Source organism: Squalius cephalus, assembly GCF_949319135.1.
Source record: "Squalius cephalus genome assembly, chromosome: 11".
In the NCBI taxonomy this organism is placed as follows: Eukaryota; Metazoa; Chordata; class Actinopteri; order Cypriniformes; family Leuciscidae; genus Squalius; species Squalius cephalus.
In genome coordinates this window covers 17,045,844-17,069,502 of record NC_137132.1, presented here as the reverse complement: position 1 = coordinate 17,069,502, position 23,659 = coordinate 17,045,844, and the positions used below count along the sequence as shown (strand labels likewise).

General features: G+C 38.0%; 1 protein-coding gene across 4 annotated transcripts in view; it reads right to left on the bottom strand.

Annotated features, from left to right (window-relative positions):
* The window catches only part of sez6b (seizure related 6 homolog b), a 200,112-nt gene that overhangs the window by 17,508 nt on the left and 158,945 nt on the right, over positions 1-23,659 (bottom strand). For all 4 annotated transcript variants that reach the window (XR_013822753.1, XM_079886316.1, XM_079886318.1 and 1 more), the window contains exons 5-9: positions 18,529-18,714; positions 13,063-13,231; positions 12,340-12,506; positions 7,645-7,839; positions 5,572-5,710 (exon numbers count right to left, since the gene is read on the bottom strand). Coding sequence is in view for 3 of the 4 variants with exons in the window: in XM_079886316.1 (XP_079742442.1) it covers positions 5,572-5,710; positions 7,645-7,839; positions 12,340-12,506; positions 13,063-13,231; positions 18,529-18,714 (856 nt within the window). In the remaining variant the exon portion in view is untranslated. The remainder of the gene's footprint in view (positions 1-5,571; positions 5,711-7,644; positions 7,840-12,339; positions 12,507-13,062; positions 13,232-18,528; positions 18,715-23,659) is intronic.

The following is a 23,659-nucleotide window of genomic DNA, read 5'->3' as shown; positions in this document are numbered from 1 at the left end:
CACATGTAGAAACACGTGGCCTCATCCTCACCAGCAGGAAAAACAAAAACTTGCCATCTCCCTCCATTACCTCCACCACAAAATAAATGGAAAATTAATTATGTTGACTGCATCTCCAACAAAACATCCAGAATGTCATTTATTACACAGTCCCAGAATGTAGCACTGCAGTCGGGACACTTGCAATAAAAAAGAGAGAGAGAGGGAGTGAGAGTGAAAGAGAGAGAGAGAGAGAGAGAGAGAGAGAGAGAGAGAGAGAGAGAGAGAGAGAGAGAGAGAGAGAGAGAAACATGACAAATGCGAAAGGAACCATATGCAAATGAGTGAATCTTAATTAAGGCAGCCAATTATTGAATGCATGAATAATCTATCTGGGTCTGACACAGCAGGGCCTCATGTTCCGCACCTCACCTGACGGCACAATCACACTCAACACTTGTTTCCCTGCTCACATAATTGATTTCACATTCATAAAACCATCCAATAAAATAATTGTTGTTCTGTTGAGTTTCTTATTAAAGGGTAACTAAACCCTAAAACAACTTTTTTTAGTTAATGATCTGTAAGACTGGAGCTTTATAAGTGCTGTTCATTGATTCAAGTAAATGTTTTGACATTTGGGTATAAAGTGTTTTAATTCTACAATATGGTAAAAACGTCTGAGTGCTGCCCTCCTTTGAGTACATTGTGTTTAATTTGTCATTTAATTAGATCTAATATATGTTGTTAGTGCGGAAAATGTTCACGTGAATAAATACATAGATCCAACTATTCTACGTATGTACTATAATGGGCCAGTGACAGAACTTTTGCCAAGCGCAAATCGCAAAACCGATCAAGTTTATCAGTGGTTGTATATCAAGCAGGGACATGTTTGTGTGCATTTTGTTTTGTGATTTCACCGGAACGAATTGAGAATCTCTCCGAAACGGATCGAAGCGCATGTGAAGACTGTGCACGAGCCACAAGTGAACACTGTACGTACCACTGATCGCAGCGGCAACGAGCAATTTTGAGTGCTATATCGCCTCTTATTTAACAAACGAACTAAATGAATGCTCTGCTAGAGTTAACTGGAGATGTTAAATTTATTTGTATTGGTACATCCGTGCCGCGAGATGTCTCAAAAGTGATGGGGACACAATCGAACCTGGCAAAAAGTCTTAGGGACATGTCCCACCTGCAAATTACGCCCATGTGTCAATCAATCCGACCGCCACTGCGGGTCTCAGGTGCACGCACCCCGCTCAGCCCCGCCCTCGGTTCGTCCCCTCTGTCTCCGCTGAATTCAAATATTGCCAGTTAGGCTCAGACCAGGGGTTGAGTTACACTTTAACCTTTGTGCAATGTGCATCCCACTTCTGCATCCTCTTTATGCACAACATGCCCCTTCACCTGCCCACTTTTTTCAACTTCCTATTTGCCATTCACTTTCAGTGAAGACTCTTAAACTCTGTTCCAAAACCAAAGAAGCTGCCTTCTGCCTACATAGGCATTACTGATATGGAACCTGATAAGTCATGCCTTTTGAAGCACATCAGCAGCACAAATTGTTTGACTTGACTTACTGTTAGCATGTTGCTTTGCTAACAGTGCACAACTCTTTAAAAATATACTTAATTATATTTTATACACTATGTTAAAACGTTTGGGGTCAATAAGATATTTCTTGATAGACATTAACACATTTAATCAGAAGGGATCCAATTTGATCAAAAACTACAGTAAAGACATTTATAATGCTACAAAAGATTTTTTTTTTTTTTTAATAAATGGTGTTCAATTGCACAACCCTTTCCCCGCCATTAAACAAATTTTCCGGCTTTCGGTGTTTTCACCGGTAGGAGGCCCTATTACGCTAACTTCTGAAAGAGTAGAGAATCTCCTAATCAAAACACAAAAAAGGAGCAGAAACAAGTGATAAAAGCATTACTTATGCACGTTGTAGTCTTTGAAAGAAAAGTGATTTTCTCAGCTTTTTGTTCAAAAGGTTGCTTTTTTTGGTGAAACTTATCCACATTCAAGTGTTGATAAAAAAATAATGCATGAAGCTAGAATAAAACAGGTTTTTTGTTTTAAAGCAGAGGCTTTGTTCTTTCTTTTGATATATTGTTCAGATATTCATACAACAAAATATTCTGGGGGCCACAAAATGTTTGTAAAAATGATCAAAAACGCTGGTGGAGGCTAGCAACTTTCTAAAAAAAAAAACTAAATTCTGGTGGGGAAAGAGTTAATATTCATCAAAGAATTGTGGGGAAATATTGTAACGCAGTTCCCACAAAAATATTAAGCAACAACCCTTTTCAACATTGATAATGATAAGAAATGTTTCTTGAGCAGCAAATCAGCATATATGAATGATTTCTGAAGGATCATGTGACTGGAGACTGGAGTAATGGCATTTAATTGAATGACAATATTTTTACTTATACTTTTACTTATTTTTGAGCTTGTTGTAAAGCATTCTTGAAAAGCATTCTGCAAAATGCAAACTGTACATGTGATGCCACCTTTGAATTTAGTTCAAATGAGGTGTCTTAAACGTACACTATGTAATTTTTTTCGCCGCTAGGGGTCGCTAACCTCTTACAATAACAAAGGCGTAGTTTGATGACGCAACATTTGCTAAGAATTATGGATCTTGTCGTCAACGTCAAGCCGACCGATCTAATAATGTTTATGGATGACTGAATACATCGATGTTTTTATCATGACTGTGATATGAAGCAGTTCGGGATTGCTAAGAGACAGCTATCAGCTCCACACGCGACGCGAGTCCCGCGGATATAAAAGGAATATGGACATTTCATTCTACCGAACTACACGCGAGTGCAGAATTACTAACAGGTCAGTTTATTAGACAAATTAAACTTGTGAGGTAACGCAGCGCTGTTTCACTTGGCCTAACATTACACTATCACACTAAACTGCATTTAAATGTGTTGAAATGTAGGCCTATGTGTTAGTTTGTCTGTATGAGACTAGCAGTAAGCTAGATCAACATTAGAATAACATACAGATCATATTATAACATTTTATCATTGTTGAACTATATAACATTGATTAGTTTTATGTAAATGTGCTCACCTGTTTAATAAAGTACATGTAGGAGCGGTCGAAGTCTCGGACGCGGAGCTCTCGTTTATATACTGTCTATGGGAGTTCTAGGCATCTCGAAAACACCGCGCTGATATTGATTCTCGTTTTAGTTCTCCTTTTTTATCCAAAGTCTGCTTGCCATGGTCCATAATGTTTGAATGAAACAACAACAGCGTGCAAATAGACATTGCGAACTACATTGTCCACGTCTGTCGCCTTGGTTACAATCAGAGGGCTCTGGTTCATAGCTCTGGTTACCTTGGCAGTACGAGCGGAAACCAGGGACAACGCGGATATGACGCCATTGACTGCGACAAAACGGAAATAAAGAAACGTGGCGTGGCTTCGAATTAAATTAAAATTTCTCCTGGTTTGAAAGTTGTTGGAAACAGTCGGGATAATGTAAGTACACAACTAAAAAATATATATAACATAGATATAGTGATTTTTGCTATTTTTAAAGCAAAAAAGTTACATATTGTGCCTTTAAGAGGTAAAATAATAAGTTACCTTTTGGCACAGCTTTCACATCGATGATGCCTTAAAATGCCGTCTCTATAGGTAGCTCACTAGGTTTTGAAACATAACATACCGAGTATTTTTCCCTGTGCGAGGAGGGCATGTTGATCTAGCTTGCATCTCCATGCAGTTTGAGTCTTTTTCCCCAAAAGGAACTGCAGAGAAAATAACTCTCTCTCGCTTGCCATCTTTCGATCTCTCTGCCAGCGCAGTTTGACTGCCCGGAATTTAGCAGGGAGCGTGAACCGAGTAAACCTGATGTGATGTTAACCGCAATTTACAGATAAACTCAACCTCTCCCATGACCCCTCAATTAAATTCAACATAAAGCTACACAACAGCTATCTTGTCTTTGAGAACTTGGCTGACAGTAGAAGCCACCAAGGAAGCGCCGTACCACACTGATCGCAGTAATTACTGATGCAACGAATTGAAATTCAAATAGTTTTTGGGTTAATTCTGAAAGAGTTTAAAGTATATTTTGAAAAAAGCTGTGGTGTTGTGTCAGTGCTTTAAAGATGTATGCTCTGGGACATCTTCAGAAAAACCAATCAAGGTCTTCGAGTTCTAGGTCGTCGCAGATGAACAGAAATCTCACAAAATGCCCAGAGCGATATGACGGGTGTTTCATTTGGACGGTTAGAGCAGAATGAAGCCGAACCGGTCAGTGGGGAGCAGATGACGCAAACACCAGCATTTGTAACTGTGGTGCAATCTCAGCTACATCAAGGACAAACCCAGCAGAACCCAGCGGCCCCATGGTGAAACATGTTTGAGTCCGTAGGCATCTAGAGCTAGAGACTTATAGGTGCGCCGGGAGTGTGCAGAAAGGTCTTGATGAACCCACAGTGGATTTGATCCACACTTATCTCAGAGGATGCAGCATCAGTTGAATTAAAGCACCCCCTTATGCTTTTTCGAATATATAACCTTTATGCATTGTGTAATATAGCTCTTTGTGAATGTAAAAAGTCTGACAAGTTTTAAAGATCAACGTGCACAAAAAATACATTTATTGTCTCCTAAAAGAAAGAATTGATTCTGCACTGCTGCAACAAGTCATCAGACATTCAACTCTCTCTTCCTGATACATACCTACAAAACAGTGCAACAAATTTGCATAATGCCAGCCTATGGTCTTCACTGACTGCCCATGAATGACATCTACTCTGACCCACCCTCAAACACTGTAGCTGTAGCTGAGACTGTTTTGTGTTGTTCATGTCAAGAAGATGCCGTTTTCAGCAATGTCTCAGCACTGGAATTGATAAGGTAAAAACAACGTCATTGTTCGTATACAAGCGTTTGATTTCCGACATGTAAGCAGTAGACCAATCACAACAGACTGGGCCGTCTGACCAATCAGAGCAAAGCAGGCTTACAGAAAGGAGGGGTTTGGAGAGAATGAATCTTCGAATCTTCGTTTTCAGAATCTTTGAGAAATGAGGAGATACGCAATGTATATTGAAAATGAAAGTGTTTTTTGTCCTTTGATGCATGTAAACCTACTTGTAGGAGACAAAAAAAAATAGGAATCTTTAAAATAGCATAATAGGGGCACTTTAACTGGAGATCATGCATTAAAAAACTGGGCCATGTCCACCGAAAAACTCTGGAGAGGCCAAATGCAGAGATTTTGGGAGAATATAAATGTATTTGGGTCAACATATATGCACATATGTGTATCTAACTAAAGATTAAAAAATCCATGTCTCAAGATCGATGCATTTGCATCGGCAGGATTTTTAATTGATGCATCAAGAAAAAAACGAGTGAATTGTTATGCAATTTATGAGAAATTTCCCCAAGTTTATATGATAAAGATGTTAAGTATAGTGGAAATGAATTTAAAGACTTGGCTGGCAGATACATATCTCTCTCAAAACTGTGAGGACTGTGTATGGTGTTCATGTATGATTTAATATGCATATGTCATTCCCTTGGACCTACACTTGGATGTCTAGCATGATCCTCTTGTCTTCTTCAACATGGATCCCCCAGATGCAGTCCTGACCCTTATCATAGGCCTCAGGCCAGTTTGGAGATAACACCACCCCAGCTGAATCTGTGATCTCTCCACTGCAAACAGCTGCAATGCAACAAGAGAGAGAGAGAAAACAGGTCAGAGAGAAAAGCAAACACACACAAAAGTACCTAAAATGCAAAAGTACCCAAATCTTTATTTAATCTGTATTAAATCTTATTTATTGCACAATGCAATAAATCTCAGAGTAAATAAATAAAATGTATGTTGTCAGTGTTATTTTAGTATTATATCAACTGTAGAATTTAGGCAACATGCCTTTTCATCTAATATTTATATTTTATTTTATTTCATCTTAATTTTAATGAATGAAAATGATTTTAATATTTTTAGTTAATAACAACACTGATGTTATACAAAATCACTATATATTCAAAAGTTCTCCCAGCTCTCGAACAGAGCTCAAGCTCTGGATTAATCCGACTAGGGTCTAAATGAAAAATTCTGGCCAGATTAACAAATGACTCATTGCTTCCTGTTTTCATTTCCCCCCTATTCACATCACTACACTGGCTTAGCTGGATGTAAGCACATTTTCAAATGGAAAAGCTGTTGTCTTGACCCTCTTCTAGAGCCAGTACGATTAAATCCTTTCAATCCAAACTCTATTGTGAGGCTCAAGAAATGTACTTGAGCAACGGGTCAGATAAGATAGCCGTGTGTGTGTGTGTGTGTGTGTGTGTGTGGAATCGGGGCATTATGAGTGAGGCATTCTCTCACATTCTTCGGCTCTGTGCACCTGGTTCTAGCATCCATGGCTTAATGCTTTTAGTGCTGCTTTAGGTGCGTGACTGTGGCTAAGAGTGTCTGAAACCCATCCAGGTGACACAGGATGTAGTGGATTACATAGAAAAGGCACTAAAAGGATGTGAGGCGCTTGTACTGTACTTGCACATGCGGCCTGTAGAGCTCTTCAGCAGCTAACTAATGCAGGATATACACAGAAACGCATAAATGTAAAGCTTACACTATACCCTCCTCACGTGTGAACGTAGAGGAGAGAATCATTTGTTCCTGACAGCTTTATTTACATGCTGCCTGTGTTGTTTCAGCACCAGATTCATGAAGCAAATTATCCAGTTTAGGTAAACACTTTTGGATAAATGGCTAGTTATAATGCTCTTTACATTGATTAGATCAGCTTTTGATGAATAATACATGAAATAAAATAAGAAATCACTCAATAAATATTCAAATAATAAATTAAAATAATAATAATGATGATAATCCATCTATCCAATCTCCAATCCGCTTTATCCTCTGGAGCCTATCCCAGCATCTCTCAATCTCCAATCCGCATTATCCTCTGGAGCCAATCCCAGCATCTCTGGCCATAGGTGGGGGACACCCTGGACAGATGGCCAGTTAATTATAATAATAATAATAATAATAACTGGTATTAATAATATTATTAGGTTAAATGTTAACTTTATTTAGATTAAAATCAAAATCCAATCAACAACTGATGCATAGAACCAAGTCCCCGCCCTATATCATTTTTTTATTTTCTGATAATCCGTTACACTTGGATGTACGTCACAAAGTGGATGAAAAGATCTGTCGCTACTTCAGTTTCATCACAAATTAAATAAAGCTTGGTGCTATATGCTAGTGGTCACGAATATGTGAGGTCATCAAGGCCTGAATGAACAAGTTTGGAGGTGCTTTGTGAATAAAATGCACATTTTTATTAAATAGTGAATTTGACCCACAGTGTACATGTAGGGTTGTGCATCGTTTAGAATTAGAATTTGAAGAAAGTAGAATAAAAAAAAAAACTGAACTCAAAACAAAGACAAAAGCGTTAGCTTGACAAAGCCTTGTTTGAAAGTTAAAAAAAGTTTTAAAAGCATTGAAAGTTTATAGGCCTAACGGACAGATTCAAATTCACTCTCATAAACTGAAAAGGAGCTAATTCTTCACTTCTGAATTTGGCCCAACCCTGGTACATATGCATATGCAAACATTCCCACACACACCTCTGCAGGCGGGTTCAGTCTCATTCCATTGAGGGTTGCTGGGATCCATGCACTCGATGATAACGGAGCCCTGCTCCAGGGTGTAGCCGGGGTCGCAGGTGAACTCCACAACCGTGCCCACAGCGTAGGTGCTGTCAGTGCTGGTGAAGTTGCCGTACTTGACGAATGGCTCGTAGCAGTGCCCTGCTGCAAAAGCTGAGAGGACACACCATAAATCACCTGCTCCAAGACGCACATCACAGTCCAAACACTATCACCAAGCATCTGATTTCAGAAGAGCTTAAAACACACAGACAACCAGTCCGCTCGGCTCAGCCTTTCACATAATAATTTCATTGGAAAGGCAGAGGACAACGCGGAATCTGAATTTAAAAGCATTTTTAGATGGCAGTCTAAAAGAATTTGTCTGTTGAATGTGGCAAAGCAATGTGCAGCGTTTTACATTCCCACCAATCAAAATCCTCCTGGATGCATAACCAAGGTTTCGGGTTGACCTTGGAAGGATATTGTTAGTTAATCAACCTTAGCCAGACTTGCAAGGCCATTTACGGGCGTAAAAAGGAAGAGAGACGGCCCGACAACGTGAATAAATGTGCAACGTGAATGAACAAACTCACTCAGGGAAACAACAAACTGACATGCCTGGCTGAACCGTTATTGGTTGTTGTGCTCGCCTGAGAATGTAGAATAGAGATTAGAGCAAGAGGAGGAGACTTAAGATGAGGATGTTCAGACTATGGGTAAACACTGGCTTTGATATCCCTCCGGGTCCGGCCTCATTCAAGCGTGCGCTAGATTAGACTACCCACTTTCAGCCTCACTCTCTGTTTAATAAACACAGGCCATTCTGCCAATTACAGCAAACTGTACCCCTCCCCCTCCACCAATCCCCTTACCCAGACACATTTGCATTATTCATCTTTGTATTCATCTGGCTCCTTCTCTAAAAGAAGTAAAAATGAGTCATTTTAATCATCAGTTGATTCTTGCTCTCTTATATCCACAGAAACAATCATTACATAAGATGGCATCAACATAAAAGTCAGATTTATATGGAAATGAGCTTTGCACATAATTAAATTTAAATGCGCAATGCACATTTTGTGTTATTGCCATGAGTGAGGTCCACATAGGAAAGAAAAATCATAAATTAGTTATTTCTCATCAATTAGATTAAATTGTGATCAAAAATACTTTTTTTTGCTTCAGTTTTATATATTTATTAGTGCTGCACGATTAATAATATCGCAATCGCGATGTCAAGCCTACGCGATTATATGACGCAAAATGCTGCGATTTTATATGAAATAAACAAATTAGGGCTGTTAACGCAATTAACGCAGCATCTGTTCATTTTTGTCATCCTTTGGCTAGTGTTACATGATCCCGCTCTTATTCATGTAAATGCTTTTAAACCATTCATGCGCGACAAGACAAAAAAAGAGTGCGCTGCCTGTGAATGTCCTGACTGTGACACACAAAAGACTCGCGCTGATATCGTGCGTGCGCACAAGACAGCACGCCAGAATACAGTTCTCTTTCGCGCTTCAACGAACAATAACACACACAATTATGCCAAAATGTCTTTTTGTCGAGTATCTTCATAACATAAGAGCAGTCTTATGATGAACATGAAGAGTTGTGACTCGTGAGAGAATGAGGCGCGTCAGATCCGTGTCTCTGTTAGCAACGGCCGGCTGTTCTTAATGGGACATTATAGCCTACTGTAGCCACTAATTATCTCTGTCGTTAAAATTAATCAAAGAACAAAGGGAACAGAGAAAAACACTCACTGCTCTTGACTAAAGAAGTTTTGTAACTTTAATAAGGATTAGTCTATATATAATTTATATTTAATGCAGCGCAGACTGTTTGATAACTTTATTCAATTTCTGTAAAAAAAAAAAAAAAAGAGTTTTCAATTGTAATGATGGAATCACTGTAATGTTGGATGGCTATAATTAATGTTTAAAATTGTGTGTGTGTGTGTGATGCCATTTTTATCCAGGCATCAATGGCTTATTGAACATTATAGGTGTTATCAATCATTTAGTTGTTGTTGTTTGAGTCGAGAAATACACATTTCAGCATTATCAATAATCTGTGTGTGCATTTTCCTTGAGAACCAAGCAAGTTGACTCATGAAACCATGTTTATTATATCTCAATCGCAATCGCAATATTGACCTCAATAATCGCAATATGACATTTTTTTTCCAAATCGTGCAGTCCTAATATTTATATATTTCAATATGAAGTTCAACATTTCTCATTAAATTCCTTGAAAACCAAATTGTATAATAACTTGACCAACACTGAAATTATTTTTTTTTTCTTCATAAATTTGTTTTATTTGATATAATTCTTACTTTGATTTATGAATCAATTAGCAAACATTTTTGCAATAAGACAGATAATAGTTTAAGTTTTAGTCCCATTTTCAACTTTAAATAAATGTTGACAAAATTTGTACAGTGTTTACTACATTTTCATACTTACTACATTTTACTTTTTCATTGTGGAATGCTATCCAAATCACTTTATAGTTTTATACTTTTACTATATGCAAGAAAATGTCTTATTTATTTTTGTTTTTAGGAATTTGGGAGAAAGATCTCAGACAAAGTGGACTCTTGAATTAAACAAGAAAGAGAAGTCTACTAAGTCTAAAGTGGTATGAAATATAAAGTTATGATGCATTAAATTGATCAAAAGTGACAGTAAAGACATTTATAATGTTACAAAAAAATTATATTTCAAATAAATGCTGATTCCACAAAAATATCAAGCAGCACAACTGTTTTAACTTTGATGATAATAAGAAATGTTTCTTGAGCATCAAATCAGGATATCTGAAGGATCATGTGACACTGAAGACTGAAGTAATGATGCTGAAAATTCAGCTTTTCCATCACAGGAAAATATTACATTTTAAAAAAGACAACAGTTATTTTTTAATTGTAACAATATTTCACAATATTACTGTTTTTACTTTACCTTTGATCAAATAAATGCAGCTTTGTTGAGCATAAGAGACATTCAAAAACATTAATAAATCTTCCCAACACAAAGCTTTTGAATTGTAGTGTTAAAGATGTAAAACAGCAGGTTACTACAGGTCATAAACAACAAGGTCAAAAAATAAAGAAATTTACCTCTGAAAAGTATGACGATACCTCTATTTCACAAATACAAATATTTCATTCAAATACAATTATTACATAGATTTACATGATTCTAGTTTAAATGGTCTTCAGAGAACTGAACAAGTATTCAATGTGTGGCTTCTCAATACACAAAGAGTTCAGTTCTTTTGCTAGTATATTGAAATTGATAAAAACAGATCCATTTTGATTTTAAGCACTTCAATCAGAAAGACTATTAAAGGCTGAGCACTCTAACTGGTGTGAAATTCAGAGAGGTGTCAGAAGTGTGAGAAGACAAGCCAAATTATTACAGGTACCCGTGAAGGCACATTAGTATATTGTAGATAGCATAATCGGATTGTGGCATGGTAAATGAGATTAGATTGATCTCGCCAGATAATGACTGCGAGGTCCCGAGGTGTGCATGTCATCCCTGTGAACAAATGCAACGGCACAGATTCGACTGACCTGTCAGAGGGAATAGGAATGTAATTTATGCAATTTCTGTTTCCAGTTAAAACTCATTTTAATGACCTTGCCGGGTTGCATTTGATTCGATTTCCATTTGATTTAATCTGAATAAATCTCATTTGAGCCATGAATCTAAGGAGTGTTTAGCAAGGCACGTAAGAGAAAAGATCTTTGGTGTGAATCGAAGCAACAAGGGGAATGTGCCGGAAGGTACACTCTTTGTCTCCACCACAGCCCTGAGGCTCTGTAAAGGACATGTGTTCTTCAAACAACGTTTGAACTCGGTAACCGCCACCGTGTATGGCCCGGTTCAGAGACAAAGCAGCGGAGGACGGATAAGAAAAGATGTCAAGTCCTCATTATTACGATGTCCTGTGACCAATGCTGTACAGTGACTAAAAACTGATAATGAATAAGACATTAGTGAACCGAATCATTATCTACATTTACACCCAAATAATACGCTTATAATCGAATTGATGGCAGTCAGTCGGATAAAAAATTCTTAATAGAAATCATCAATCGATCCACACTTGAATCCAACCAGTTTCAAAAAAACCTTGTGCACACACAATGGGTCATGATGTTTACATACATTCAATGACTTATGAACGTGCGTATGTTTATGTCTCGCGTCTTACGTACTGGTCAGTGGAGTAGACTTAATATTAACTCAATATTTGCTAAAAAAAGCTCTTCTAACATATTTGTCAGCTTTCTTTTTAGAGATGTCATCAAGATAAAAAATTGCACTCCAGTAAAAATAGCTCTAGTGACATTTTCCCAATGGTTTCTGAACGTGGCGACTGAAATTTTGTTGAGAATACATGTAATGCACATGTAAACGAATATGTGAATCAGATTGCAGCATTTATAGTTCATGTAAACAGAACTTTCAGAATGTGAAATCAGATTGTATTCATTCCGATTGATGTTAATTAGTGAACGTAAACATACCTACTGGTTCACTCACGAACTGACCTGGGCTGCGATTCTCAAAAGTTGATCGTAGAGTCCATTGGTGGCAATGGTTCTACGATCTACTTAAGCTTACAATGAATTGTCTAGTTAGTCCGTACCTTCATATCTGATGGCCACCCCCGTGTTGGTCCCGAAACCATCCGTTGTGAACTCCACAAATAGATATCTGTCGGAACAAACGATCCCCTCGTTCGGAAGGTATTCCACCTCATACGAGTCATACAGAATGGGCGAGTCGATGTGGTTGCCATTTTTTATCAGAAACCTGCAGACATAAACAGAACAGAATGGTTTAGTTTGGTTCAAAACAGCGAATCTCTCTACATTATCTGTTTGGCAGCAGATGTAACGTTCCTCCGATTTCTAGTACTGTCTTCTGGCAGTTTTCATAATAATTGCCTGATATGATTTTGAATAGCTGAGCAGCAAGTGACCTCATTAAAAGTCCATTTGTTAGCAAAGCCTGCAGAAAAAGCGGATACTGCTAATAAAAATAACTTAATCCCCCTCCTGAGGCCCCGGAGTGGGCTGTAATCGCTCTCTCCGCGTCTGCACGAGGGGATTTGATTATTCTAAATTATTTTAAAGGAGAGCAAGTGTCTGATCTCAGAAACTTTCATCCACTTTCACTCGCGCACTCACAGCTGTTCCTATCATCCCTCGCTCTCGCCGTAGCAGATAATGCCCTGAAGAGTAGCGCCACATTTGGAGTGTGACGCACTGTGAAGAGACACTCTGAGCTTCTCCAACTGTCTCTTTGAACATCAGTTGACTAATTAGTGTATAATAGCTGAGTATTGAGTGAGTTGACTGATACAAACCTGTCATCATCTTCGGCGAGGGCCACCTTTTCGAAGTGCACGTGCAGTCTTTGACCCTCAGGGGCCTCCAGCACCCAGTGGCAGGTCAGGTTGTTGCTGTAGTTGCCAGGGAAACCAGGCGATACAATGCGGCCGAGAGTCGCGTTCTTCACCATTCCACCACAGGCCACTGTTCAAAGTACAAATGGAAGGAGACAGACGCCATTGAGATGAAAATAAGAGCACTAGGTTCAAGGAAAGCCCTCAGAATGAGCTTTGAGCTGTGGATAACAAAACTCTTTCATAGTGCATGAACACAGAGACTAGATCTCTATCTAAAACACAATAATGTAGCAATAAGAAGACATAGTAAAGTGAGGGTACACGTCAAAGACTTTCAGATACCTCAGTGTATGAAAATGTGTGCTTATATAGTAGGAGAAAAACTGTATCTGAAATGAGGAGTATGTCTGAAATCAACAGTAGGTAAAAAGAATCCGAATGACCTACTACTTCCGGCAAGATTCTGAAGTGCAAATCTGATGGATGTTTTCTATCCCATGAGGCCATGGGAGAGCAGTTCTGAATGGCAGTGAAGTGTTGCAACTGACACCACAAGTCACATGACAATGTCAACATGGCTGATGTAGTAAAGTGGGATTTATTCATACTACATACATTCATTATGTAGCCTATAGAATATATATTTTTAACGGTCGCAATTTTTTTTCCCATTAAAAGCCATACTTAGACATTATGTGATTTCAGATGCACCAGGTGCTTGGGATTATAAAAGACTTTTTAAAATCTAGTTTAAAACACATGTATCGAGATCTTAAAAATGTACTCGTTGTATTTATGCTGGTTTCATATACAGTACCATTCAAAAGTTTGGAAACATTACTATTTTTAATGTTTTTGAAAGAAGTCTCTTATGCTCATCAAGCCTGCAGTTAAAAAAACAAAAAACAACAAAAAAAACAGTAATATTATAAAATATTATTACAATTTAAAATAATGGTTCTCTTTTTTAATATACTTTAAAATGTAATTTATTTTTGTGATGCAAAGCTGAATTTTCATCAGCAAGTACTCCAGTCTTTGGTGTCTTATGATCCTTCAGAAATCATTCTAATATGATGATTTGATACTCAGTTATTATCAGTGATGGAAACAGTTGTGCTGTTTAATATATTTTTTTGGAATACTTTTTTCAGGATTCATTTATGAGTAAAACGTTAACAGCATTTATTCATAAAAACAGCATTTATTCAAAATAAAAACATTTCTAACAATATAAATCGTTACCATCACCTTTTATCAATTTAACGCATCCTTGTTGAATTAAAGTACTAATTTCTTTAAAAAAAAAAAGTTATTGTTCCCAAACTTTTGAACGGTAGTGTATATTGTTACAAAAGATTTCTATTCTAAATAAATACAGTTCTTTTTAACTTTTTATTCATCAAATAATCCTGAAAAAAGTATCTCAGGTTATAAAAAAAATATTAAGCAGCACAACTGTTTCCAACATTGATCATAAATCAGCATATTAGAATGATTTCTGAAGGATCATAAGACACCAAAGACTGGAGTACTTGCTGATGAAAATTCAGCTTTGCATCACAAAAATAAATTACATTTTAAAGTATATTAAAAAAGAGAACCATTATTTTAAATTGTAATAATATTTCATAATATTACTGTTTTTTTTTGTTTTTTGTTTTTTAACTGCAGGCTTGATGAGCATAAGAGACTTTTTTCAAAAACATTAAAAATAGTAATGTTTCCAAACTTTTGACTGGTACTGTATATTTTTGAAAGACTTTTATACCATTTTCAACAAAAGTTTAAATGTAACGACTATAAAAATGCCATTTATTAAGTATAAAGTATTAACATAATTCCCTGACTCAGTGAACAAATGCTAGTGTACAATTTCATTATTAATAATTATTTTTAATGAAATAATTTTATAGTATTTTATTAGTATTTTACGATAATAATATACATATAGTAAATAATAAATATACCTTTTACACGTTGAAGTAATCTTGCCTTGTCATTAAAAGGTTAAATTACCTGTCATTTTAAGAAACTTCCTGAACTTGACAGGGGTCCTTTCTATGATATCATTTCCTGTTTTATAAAAAAATTTCTGCATTTTGGTCATACCACAAGACTTTGGGGAAAAAAACAAATAGTAATAATACGGGAATCAGTTTTGTACAAAACAAAAACACTAAAAGAATTTTAATTGAAAAATGTTTTCATTGTGATATCAGGACAGTTGTGTCACACTGAAATTCATCCCCCACAAAGCCATACAATTATTTTTAATTCAGAAATGAAAAATGCTGAAAATGAAAAGAGGAGCATTTAAGTTATTGTATTTATGCCACCTCTTGACTCAAGAAACTTTAGACCACAACAACTCAAACAGAGAAGAATTACTATTACTAAAGCAACAGTAAACAGTTTTTGTTAAAGCAACAACAAAAAAAAAGAGTGAGAGCTTGTCGGAGGAATTCCTTCAGAGCTTGACGGCTGAAGGTTAGTCAGGCGGACAGAACGTAATTAAAGTGGACCCAAAGCCCTGCTCCCTGGCAGCCGGCCCATGCTGATCAGTAATCAGACTCTGACAGTCTGGCCCGACTCCGCATCAGCATGCTTCTAAAACTTCACGTTTATGCTATTTCACTCCAAAATAATGGCGAAAAGTGAAAAATCCCAGGTCCTGTAGGCCACGTCTGGCAGCCGCAGGCTAACTAAACCACCTCACGACTCGTGCCGCCGAAGCACTAAATGAGATCCTTCATCAAAACAGCCGTCCTTCAGGGAACCCGGTCTTGTTTGCAATCGAAGATGTTGTTCTGTTTGTCATGCAAGAGGGAAGAGTTCTCCAGCTCTGGGATTCGGCTCTACAAAGAGATTGAGGCACAAAAAGTCCTTATTTATGCAGAGGAGGCAGACCTGTCAATCACGCTGTCACACCAGGCTGCCTTGAGGGGGTACGGTTGTTAATATTCACTGCCTTGTAGCACAAACAATTCTGTTACAACCATTCCAGCCAAAATCAATGATCAAACCCCAATTAACTTAAAAGGAGGAGGGAGCAACCGCACCGGGAGTTTCTCCTCTGTCAAGTTAAATCACACCTGTGTGGACTAAATATTTACACAGGCATGAGGTTTGGTTGTGTCTGAATGACAAAATGACTTGTGGGTGTATGTTTATGGTGAAACGAAGAAAATAAAACAAAGGATAATTGCTAGTGAGCGAGTCCAGGGCAGCTTCACAATGATGCAAATCAGCAAGTGTGAGGAGGCTGTGTTTATCATTGGCAGGCAAAACCACTTGCATCTAGATAAAAATGAAATAAGGTTCATTAAAAGCAGAAACTACTATTTCATAGATTTTCCTGTACTTGTAACATTAACAGTGCTGCTTACTAGTGCTACTGCATCATAATTGAATTTCTCAGGGGCAGAGATCAAATACTGCAGATTTGGTAATTAACTGTCATTTAGCTGATGCTTTTGTTGTAGCGCACTCAATACAGAGACAATCCCTCTGGAGTAACCTGCAATTAAGAGTCTATCTGGTGAAAGGGCACATGTGACATGTTAGGTAGTTTCAACTTCAAGTTTACAGCCACCTGGAAGCAACCTGCATCTATTGTATTAGCAGCTTAGATCCATAACCCTTTAAAGGGATCACTTGGGTCCAATACAAGTGATGTTCAATGGACTGCATTTGGGGCATAATGTCAAGTAGCACAGATTTAATTTTTTAATGACTCCTTTAGTTCAAATAAAAGCAAAAATCTTGGTAAGAATAATAAACTTAATGGAGGTAAATGATGCCATCATTATTCAGATATTATATATATAAAAGTAGAAATGTGAGGCACATTTTTTGTCAAAGCACTTTAATTCTTGTCTAAATTGTGATTTTTCAGTGGAACGACTGGTCTAGCCACCAATGTAACCAATTTCACCAATGTAATCCCAGTGGTTGTCAGGTAAAAATGTAAGTGTGTTCACTCTTGGCATGTTTGGTTCAATTAAAATGAACCCTGGTGCAATTACTCTGTTAGTGCGGTTCATTTGAATAAGTTGAACGGTGCCATCTGAACCCTGGTGCGCACCAAACAAACGGACACAGACCACTAAAAAGATCATAGTCAAGATGTTTTCCATCACAGTTCGGTACAGACATCAGAACCGCGTCTCCTAGCAGCAGATCTTCATTTGTTGATTCCTGGTGCTGTTTCGACTCCTTTACACATTTTATAAGCTCTTCACGAGTTCTCAGCTGGTCAAAATACCATCATAGGCTACGCACATACTGTACAACGAGCGCTTTTAGCCCAGCACACAACATTGTTTTGGATGTTCGGTAAGTTATGTGATGGAAAATACGTAATAAAAGCCGACCAATCAGGTTGTGAACATATCCCTATATATTTAGGTTAGGTACATTTAGGTTCGGTGTTAAAATGCAAATGTGAACGCTAAGCGGACCAGGATTAAATGTTTGTTTTTTTGTGGGGGTCTGGACCAAATTAACCAAGCGAACCGAACTACAAGTGTGAACACCCCCTAAATTCATCATTAAAGGGGGGGGTGAAATGCTATTTCATGCATACTGAGTTTTTTACACTGGTAAAGAGTTGGATTCCCATGCTAAACATGGACAAAGTTTCAAAAACTAAGTTGTACGTTTGAAGGAGTATTTTTGTTCCAAAAATACTCCTTCCGGTTTGTCACAAGTTTCGGAAAGTTTTTTTCGAGTATGGCTCTGTCTTACGTAAGATAGGGCGGAATTTCCTTATATGGGTCCTAAGGGCACTTCTCCGGTAAGATCGCGGCCGCGCGCGCACTCGTAGACCAGAGCAAGAGAGTGAAAGCAGTTCGCCATCAAAGCGCCCTGCCCGGCTTTTGGGAAGTCAATGTCACCAAAGAAGTGTGTTTTTGGTTGCCAGGGCAAGACAACCCTGCACAGATTCCCAAAGAACCCAGCGTTAAGGAACCCGTGGATGGAGTTTGTTTTCCTGAGCATAAACGGAGTTGTGTAAGACTTTTGTTCCCTGCATTTCGACGATGATTGTTTTATAAACAAAGCCCAGATCTACGGATTTGCAGATCGTCTAATGCTTAAGGATCGAGCAGTCACAATGATAAAGGTTCGCGGTCGTGCGTTGGAACCGGACGGTGAGTAAAACTGTTTGTTGAACAAATGTCTCTGTGTGTTGTCACTAGCTTGGCGCGTTAGCACAGCTAAGCTTCGCCCACACGGCCCGCCACCAGCCGCTCGGTTTTTTCCGGAAAGACTCGGTACAGCCTATCTTTATGTTAAAAATTTAATAAAACAAAATACTTTTTGGAGATATGAAGGATGCAATATTACTCTATAGGTACTCAAGATTAACAGGAGATTGAGTGAAAATGAGCATTTCACCCCCCCTTTAAGTTTGGGACTCACCAAGACAGCGTGGCACTCTGCCGCTCCAGTAGGGTGTGGTGGCATTGCGGCACGTCAGTGTGGAGGGACCCTGGAGTTGATATCCATTGAAGCAGTAGAAATAGGCCTCTCCCTCCGCATGGAGGCTTGTGACGGACACATCTCCATACGCTGGTCTATCAGGGAAGTTGCAACTCAAGACAAATGCTGTAATGGAGAGAAAAAGAATAAATGATTAGGCACATGATTAAAACTGCAGCACTTCAGACCATACTTATTTAAACAAACGTCTGAAGCAGCTCTGAAACTATCATTAGACTGAGACTAAGGTCTGTGGGGAGTTTGAATATTGCATTACGGCGACTCCCACTTATTTCAAGAAGACTTATTATCTTAACAAACTCAATCTGTCTTTCTTTCTCTCAGTTTAATATGGTCTCCGAGGGTCTGTCCCCAATGCATGTCCTCTCTCCATGTTCTCCAGACCGCAGTGGACCTTTTCTGTGTGAAAGGGACATCTTGAAGATGACAAATAAACCCGAACCCTGAACACTGTCTGTTTCCCCAGCCAGAATGGGCCTGCTGGGATGCATGGAGACAATCATTAGCTGCCTAAGATGATAGATTAGACTCACATTTGGCCTAATGGTCGCAATAGAGCAAAACCCTCTCTACCGCTGAGACTAGTGCAGATTCTTAATCATTTTTAACTGGACACTCTTTCCATTTTGACTTTCACACAGAGTCTCGCAAAACTCTGGTCCACATAGCAGCTTAATCTGGCCCACTTAGACAGACCGTCTGAATGTCTGATGACATACGGTATACAATGACCAGTGACAATTCAACGAGGTTTCATTTTGTTTCTATGTGCCATTTAGAAGCAGGTTTGAAATAAATGATGCCTCAATAACATTATTTGTATTTAAGTAATCTTAGTTACTGGTCTGGTTTAAATAAACCTTCATTAAAAATGGCCTCTTACATAAGCTTTGGTCTTCTGAATAGGGCTGTAAAATTAGTCTTTATTGACCATTGTTGTCATGATCCCAGCCTGTGTTCCCGTTTGTCCTGTGTGTTCTTTTCCATGTTTTTTAGTCCTTTTGTTGATTGTTTCCCCGTTCATTAGTCTTGATTGTTCCCAGGTGTGTCTTGTTATATTGTTAGTCCTTGTGTATTTAAAATACACTGAAATCTCCCCATGCCCTTAAATAGGGCACTATTTGGGGGGACAGCCATTTGTAGTGGTTTCCTAAATCACAGTGGACGTTATCAAGTGCACTCATTCAATCCCATAATGCAAAGCAATAACAAGTGGACAACTGATGTACGCTCAATGGCAAGAGAATACCCATAATGCACTATGAGGGTCGTGCTGAATGAATTCCCAGGTCTCACCAAAAGATGGCGCTTGCAGCTGAATCATCCATTTTCCAAACCGCTGGTCCAATGTGGGTACAGCGTAATATTAAACATGTATACGTTTCTTTTTGATTGCTTATTAAATAGTTTAAAATCAAGCGTAGCGTTAGTTCTGCCAGATGTTAGTCTGGCTGATGTTAGTCAAGCTCGCATCAGCTGACTCTCAGCTGATCCACATCTACCTATAGGAATATGACGCCTATCACCATATACATATACAATATAAGCTTCTTCAGTATTATCAGCAGCAATCACGTTTCTCAGGTGCTAATTACCCTCCTCCATTACCAGCTCCTCCTCTCGCCCAGTCAGGATTTGGCATTCTGATTCCCCTTGAATCAGAATAAATTCTTGAATTATGTTGTACTTTAAAATCTTGAATTAAATATATTTGCAAACATTCATGTTGGTTCTGTTCTGTTTACCCCAAGGGGGGTTATTGCTGCTCTCCCTGCTCTTATCCATGCTAGGCTGCATGGATGCACAGGGAGTTCTCGCCCAGAACGGAACCATACCGCCAATCCAAACTGTATGCTAATTGTCAATCGTATTTGACGGTAGTGGTCCTGACAGAAAAAGGTTTGTACATGCCAGTTACCATGACAGAATTCAAGATAAATATTTTCATTACTACTGGAGCTGCCAGTTTCAAATGATTATTAAACTGCAAGCAAACTATGCAAAAGCTCAGCCCTTCCGGTGCACTCATTGTACAAATTCACTCACTCATTTCTATTCACTCCTTATTAGTGGACTATATTAGTGGAGTATTGTAGGGAATAGTGAATGGCGATAGGGGGCGATTTTGAACACAGCCAGTGTTTCTTGGTCAGGACTTATTCTCTGTCAAACCGAGCTCTCAGAGAAGAGTGAAGGCAGGATCCAAGTGCAGAGGATATACACAACAGAATATTAACAATTTTTTTTTAACAAAATAAACCAAACATAAGAAAATCAAGAAAACCAGGGAGCGAGACTGAGACCAACAACGTAACATCCACCAAAGGAAAACAACAACAAAAACAGGAACACAAGTGCTTATACACACACAGGGTAATAGACTAACAAGACACACCAGGGACCTAATAAAACAAGAAAACGTTTCTTTCACCCTTTCAAAAGGCCTGAAGAAGGTCTTGGACCGAAGTGCTGCTATTTAGAAAACATTTGCACCAGTGCAATTTTTCCATTTTCCCTTCTACCTATGGAAATCAACAACCCCCGATGATGTGAATACTAAAGACATAAAAGATTTTTCTTTGAAATGAAAGAGGTCAAAATTCAAGGCCAGAGAGAATTTAATTGCAAGTCATGTACAGAACTGTGTCTGCATATGAAGGATGCTTTGATAAGAAAGAATCATCTCCTTCATCACAAAAGTTCGCACTGCCTCCGCAGTAGGCCCTGCGAGGCAGTAAATCCAGGTTAGACCGCAAGTGCCAGCCGAGCTAAGAACTGCTTTCCCAACACCAATTTTTTCGTCTCCTCCCCCCAATCCTCCTCTGAGAATGTTTTTGCAATTTATGACAGAAATTTCAGGGCTCATTTCTCCGTGTCGATGTGGCTGCGGCAGCCGTATTGTTAGCTGTTGAAATTCAGAGCGGAGTGTGGGTGTTGTTTTTGTCACCAATGACAAAACTGAGCCTGAGGCCAAAAAATTTGCACAGGGGCGATAAATTATAACCTTTGACCTAGCTTGGATCCATGTCATATCTGCTCTCAACTTCTTTAGCTGACTGAAACAGGCCTAGCACAAATCTTTTCCAGCGCTAAGCGGGATAATTCATTAATAATGAAATGTGCCAACCATAAGCACATTTATTTGCATGAATTGCAACTGTAAATAAATCTGGTAAATAATAGCGCTGTACCATTTTCAAACAACTTCAATAGCTATTTTTTTGTTTTATTAGTTTTAGTTTTTTAAATTTAAAAACAATTAATTTATATAGATATAAAATACAAATATAAATAATATATTTAATAAAAAATGAATGTAATTTGAATGTACATAAATCATGCAATTGAGGTAAATAACTTTGCAAACAGCCCAAAAAAGTCTGATGAACCATTTTCACAACTACTTCTGAGTGAGAAGGATGCAGCAGTCAATACACAATGCACAATATAATAAGCTTAATTTACATTCAAATGTTTTTTTGTTCTTTTGCAAAGAAATTAATGTTTATTTAATTTAAATACTATAGCATAGTGCTATTTCAGTTCACATTGCATCTGGTTAAACTGGATTGTGGGAGGTTAGTCATAAACATATTTTGCAATGCAATACAGCAAAGTGAATTCTAGCCAAAGTCTTCAGAGATAACTTGACACTGTCTGCACACAGCAAGCAAAGAGCTCATAGGGCTAGCAGCTAACAGCAAGCACAAGGTCTTCAATTACACCAAAGCCCTGTAAATAACAGGTAAAAATGTCAAGTTGTATTACACATGATCGAGATGCTATCCTATCTCAAAAGAAATGTTATCTCACATTAGAGGCAATAGAAGCTTCTACGAACCAGTCTTCTCTAAAATATTACAGCAATTTTTCAGGTGTCAGGCATTAATTAAACCGTTCTGTACAATGCCCTGTAGTATTGCTTTCATGGCTCAGATTATCCGTATCTGATCCTGAACCAACAGCAAAAGTGAATCACTGCCGTGTTTCAAGCGAGAATCACTCTCTCTCTGGTCTCTGATCGTGTGGTGGTGTTTAGAGAGGTAGAGGGCCCTGTCAAACAGAATTAATGTTTTTGTTTAAGTTTTTTTCCCCTCTGCTGGCTCAGGTTGGATTCTGTGTCCAAGAAAGCCACAGTTTGATAAATCACTGCAATTCTTTTCCCTTACTGAACAGAGAGGAGCTGCGTAATGGGGTGGTGCACCTCAGCAACAATACAGGAGCCAGTAAGCGAGCGTTATACAGAACTGACATCCACAACCCTGAAGAGCATTTTTTGTGCCCCACGTGATGTTGAGATTCTGCGGTACTTGCGTGAAAAATCTGAAAACTATAGTTCACTCTGCAAACTGTGTTACAGGTGAGCACTAGCAGTCTACACAGCTTCGTTGATTATAATGGCTTTTAGTTTTGATCGATCTTGATGCTCCACATGTTTAAGGTGTAACCCCACTCTAAAGCAATTTGCTTTATACATTTATATCAGAGTACAAGCAGTTTTAGCTTCAAATTAAAAAGACAAGCTAAAACAACAGTAGATAAATATGAATATTTTTTAATGAACCATGCTGAAAATCAACCTATTTATAAAATATTTTTAGCTGATGCTAACTGGCTAGCTAACTAGATAGTGGTGCTAACTTGAGGTAATTTTTCAATTCAAAGTCAAAATAAAGGAAAAACAAAGGATGTGATGTTTAGAACATGGTAATTACAGTAATTATGATGGGGTGTTTTACCCCAAGCTTCACGGTGAATACTTCTACATCACTCTCGTCAACATCTTGACTTTATCTAGAGGTTATTTTGGGAAAAACATTTTTAATTCAGCAGTGTAGTCTGATTCATGAACAAATTACTTATTTAAACCAGTTATTTTTAAAGAATTAAAAATATATATACAGTGTAATAAGTAGCCTATAGTCTGATTCAAAATGAAAATCAAAAACATAATGCAACCAGTAGCCTATAGTCCAAGTCATGAACAAATGGCTGCTTAAATTTTTTATTTTTTTTTGTAAATTATAAACACTAGTGCAAAGTGCCTGTG